Here is a 4615-nt window from a genome sequence, read left to right on the forward strand (position 1 = left end):
ATATTGTTCAAGTATTTTTGCTTTAATGAATGATACCTTCGTTCTTCTAACAGAGGGCCACCAGTGATGAGATTGACAGGATCCTAAAACATTATGAGACTTCCAAAGAAGATGAAGTGAAACTTCTGGACAAACCTGAACAGTAAGAGTATTTCTACCATTTCTTGTATGTACTTTAGTGTAATATATGTGAAAGGAGTCCTTAGTATTTTAGTATGTGCACTTGGAGTAGCATAATGGCTTATAATAAGCAATGCTCTTATTTGGAGTTTTGTGGTCAGGGTCTAAATTTCTGTTTTTTATGAAGCCCTGACCTACCAATGTCGATTTCTATTTAAGATATATAATGGAAGCAGCCCTCAATTATTTTTATTGCGGGCAGATTCAGCGTCACACCTTGGCGTTGGAGAACAGCTGCTGTGCAGGAGGGTTACGCTTATTTTACTAAGACAAAATTATTACAGAGTTGACATTTTATATTCGCAGCTGAAGACTACTATTCCTTTAATAGCAGTCTTGTGTGTAGTTCTCTACCTTAACTTCAGTCGGCCAACATTTTTAAATCAAACAAATTCCATGATACACAGAGATAGAAAGTTTAGATTGGTGAAGCAGAGAGACCTTGCTGTATTCCGTCCAGCCTTGCTGATATCTGCTGAAAGTCTTGCTCTCGCTCGTTTTCTCACAGCCTGAAAGACATGTCTTGACTTGACTAGAGAGTAATTTCATTTAATTTGACCTACTGGTCACTGCTCAGGGTGTAGAAATCATCAGTCTGGTCACCAACCAAATTCTCACATAACACTGAAGTAATTCTTATATTTGCTTAAAGTCAGTCCTAAAACTAAAAGACATTAATGGAGGATGCTATAGGATTTCCATCGGGGATTAAGTAGTCTCGGTCCTTTAACAAGACTTGGATCTAGTGGTGCCGCTTAGCCTGGCCTTCCCTTGTCCATGTTTGACCGAAGCTGTCACTATGGCTGCCTGAGTCATCCTGACTCAGTGTCTGCCTTCATCGGCTGGCCCTAATCACACAGGATGTTACCTCTCCGCTCCCCTCCAACACGGCACTGTTTACATAAGTCGTCTTGCATCAGGCCAGAGCTACCTTTGATCACTCTCCATGCACCGCTCATTGCTCTCCCTCCACCCGACCCCCTTGGACCTTTCAAGCCCAGCAGAGCAGCACCACTCATGACTATCAGCTGCCTGCCTGCCTATGAACAGCAACATTGACTCAGCCGACCTGTGTGGAGAAGCCCGGCCTGCCAAGGCCCCAGAATAGTTCTTCCTGTTAGACATTTTGTTTAATTCTGCCATAACACATCAAACCCTATTCCTCCTCCCCACCACATTTTTTTTGTTTTCCAGGTTTCTTTACGAGCTCTCCCAGATTCCTGACTTTGCAGGCAGAGCTCACTCCATGATCTTCCAGTCAGTATTCCTCGATACCATCTCCTCCTTACGTAGCAAGGTGGAAATTATCTCCAACGTCTGCAAAGTAAGAGCATCACGCCAGCAAGTGCTGTCTCAAAAGATGTCGTTCAGCTTCATAAAAGATAACTAAACCAAAAAATCCATGTGTATGTTTCTGCATCAGGACATCCTTCATTGCGACAGTCTGCGGGATGTGATGGGTCTCGTTCTGGCATTTGGGAACTATATGAATGGAGGGAACAGGACAAGAGGTCAGGCTGATGGCTTTGGGCTGGAGATCCTCCCGAAGCTAAAAGATGTCAAGAGCAGGGTACACATCGTTTTGAGGGTTACTTCAATGGTGTTGATGTCACATAGTGGCTTAAAACAACCTAATTATTTGTTGTTTGACTTTATCAGGACAATCACATCAATCTTGTGGATTATGTGGTTTTATACTACTTGCGAAACTTTGATAAAGTAAGTTTAAAAACTCACTTGAAACCAAAATGTTTCCTATGTTTAAAGACTTTAAATAAATACCTTTTTGTTTCCTGTTTTAGCATGCCGGTACAGAAAAGAGTGTGTTTCCTCTGCCTGACCCTCAAGAATTTTTCCAGGCCGCACAGGTGAAGTTTGACGACCTTACCAAAGACATCAGGAAACTGAAGCGGGATCTAACTGGTAGGACATACTAAATGGTGTAAAAACCTTAAAATGCATTTAATTCTATACAGCTTCAACATTTTGAAGGGCTAAATCCTGCCAAACGTTAGTTACAGTGCGTGGCAAGAGTTTTAATACCCTTTATATATTTTCAATTTGTCACATTAAAACCACCAACTTCAATGTATGTATATGGTATTTTATTGGATACCATATATGTAAATTAACTCAGTATTATAGGAAAAAACAATGCTTTGTTTTCCTTTTTTCGTTTTTTACAAACATTCTGATTGATGTAATATCCATTGAGCTATACAGGAAACATGGCAAACATGGAGAAGAAACTTATTTTTGTCAGATCAGTCCAGTTTTTGGCTTTTTAGATGTTTTTAAATGCTTTGGGTGAAGGAATTTGCATCACAGTTAGAATGGTTGGATTCAAAACACATTCATTGGATAAAAATGCCTCAGTCAAAGTCCAGACTCCACTTCATTTGAGAGTCTGTGCCTAGATAAAAAAAAAAAAAACAGACCGGACCAAGCTTGAAATGCAAAGAAGAATAGTGCAACAAATGTTTGTGTCTAGACGTCTGAAGGTAGTAGACACACCCCAAATGACCGGGGCAATTCTGCACATTTTCGACTTCCACACACAGCAAATTTTGTGCCTGTAAGTATTGTCGGAAGTAACAACTAAATTGTCCCACCTTCTTTTTTTTTTTTGGAGAGCTGCCTCCAAATCATTGCCAAGCAAACGGAATTTGCGCATGAGGCCATATTGAACGTTATCGCTGAAATCATCTTTGTGTCACTGTTAATCAATCAGTGTAATTGTATACATTACTATCTGTCACCAGCGCAGTTTCGATGGAAACGTACTTCCCATGGAACCTTCCTGCTCCATGCTTTGAGAGCTTTGTGTATATTTAGAACCACGTGAGGCCCTACGGCAACGTTTCTCAGTTTCCAGACACTCTTGTTTTTGACTGGCATGTCATCGTCACCCTGCAGCTTTCTCTGTTCTGGCACCAATGGCAGAATGTTTAGCAGCAGCATTTTTATGTCTTTTATGAACATTTTTGAAGCATGAGTAACAAAAACATTCCTGTTCAGTGAGGAACCTTCACAGCAACAGTTGGTGGATAAATAAACACACTTTGGATGTTTTGTGCTTGCTGTATCCTGAGCTGCTGAGATGCTCAGTAACTCAGCCAGGCATCCAGGTTGTCTTGGCCAGGGCCATGTGGAGGTTAAAGGAGATGCCCCTCTGTGCCCTCGGTGTCTGTCGTTATTTAAATCAAGCAGTAATATGGCATATGAAAGCAATTAGATATGCTCCACATTGCTGTTAAAACCCTCTCTTCTCTGACCCGAGGGAAAAATACAAAGAGCCTGCTAAAGTACCCAGACCCACCTCAAGCTGTCACTCATTTATTAGGAAAAATGGAAGACCTGAAGACAATAAATGCAATGTAAGGGCCCTCGTATTTGATCTCTGCTGAAGCACAGTCTGGCACAGTAGTCCTCGGGGTATTAGCATCACAGGCCGGGCGCTGGATCCTGGATGTTTGGCGAGCTGCACCTATGACTCCCACCATTTTTATCCTCTCCAGCCGCCAGGAATAAATATTTATGCCTGGCTATTATAAACGAGCCCAAAGAACACAACTGGTCCTAATTATAAGGCTAACACAGATCACTTCCATCCACAACAAGAACATTGTCTGACACTCAGACTGAATCCCATTTCCCCCCCATCATCCTCAGCTCTCTACCCTACATCAATACAAGGTTGGGCTCTCAATCTAGAAACTGTTGTATTTTAAAGGGCTAACTCTAAAACAAGACAGGAGATTGAGATATTTCCTAATACACTGACAAATCTAAATGTTCCAGTGTATTGTCATTATTATTATTCACTATCACTGTTAGTTATTGTTTTTACAGCTTGAAATATGTTTTAGCTTAAAACTGTTTTACAAATCCAACAACCACAATCTGGATCTCATCGGGACTGATTCCGATTTTTTATTTTATTTTTTTCATTTTAGCTGCGTACCTTTTCTGGCTTTTACAGTAAAAAAAAAAAAAGCAAGCAGAAGAAGCAACCAAGAATATTGTGATAACTCTGGGAGAGAAGGCAGACCCCTTCCTGAGCTGGGGATCTCTGTTTGGGACGATTATTAGTTGTGCTCTCCACTAAATATACAATATTATATGGATAAATAAGGAACTGCTTATTTATCCATATAAATAAGCTTAAATAAGCTTAAATAATTCCCATTTGTGGTCTGCCAAAAGTCATGTTAGGGTCACAGAAAGCATATGAAAGCAGGTGCTAAATGAAGCCATATTAGTAGTTCTTTGCCTCTTTTCGAAATGCTATGTGTAAAACTAATGCCCTGAATATGATTTTAAATATGAAAATTGGAAGCATCATGCTGTTTAGATGCAGTTGCCTTTTGATTTTGATCTATTGCATAAAATCCCCCAAAATAAGTTCAATAAAAAGTTCAATTATAAAACTTTA

At 40.2% G+C, this 4615-nt stretch overlaps 1 protein-coding gene across 6 annotated transcripts in view; it reads left to right on the plus strand.

The window, feature by feature from the left end:
* The window catches only part of LOC103458527 (formin-1), a 66241-nt gene that overhangs the window by 41518 nt on the left and 20108 nt on the right, over nt 1–4615 (plus strand). For all 6 annotated transcript variants that reach the window (XM_008399418.2, XM_008399419.2, XM_008399416.2 and 3 more), the window contains 5 exons: nt 54–142; nt 1375–1504; nt 1604–1750; nt 1840–1899; nt 1983–2103. In XM_008399418.2, coding sequence (XP_008397640.1) covers nt 54–142; nt 1375–1504; nt 1604–1750; nt 1840–1899; nt 1983–2103 — 547 coding nt within the window. The remainder of the gene's footprint in view (nt 1–53; nt 143–1374; nt 1505–1603; nt 1751–1839; nt 1900–1982; nt 2104–4615) is intronic.

Source organism: Poecilia reticulata, linkage group LG22 (assembly GCF_000633615.1).
Source record: "Poecilia reticulata strain Guanapo linkage group LG22, Guppy_female_1.0+MT, whole genome shotgun sequence".
Lineage (NCBI taxonomy): Eukaryota > Metazoa > Chordata > Actinopteri > Cyprinodontiformes > Poeciliidae > Poecilia > Poecilia reticulata.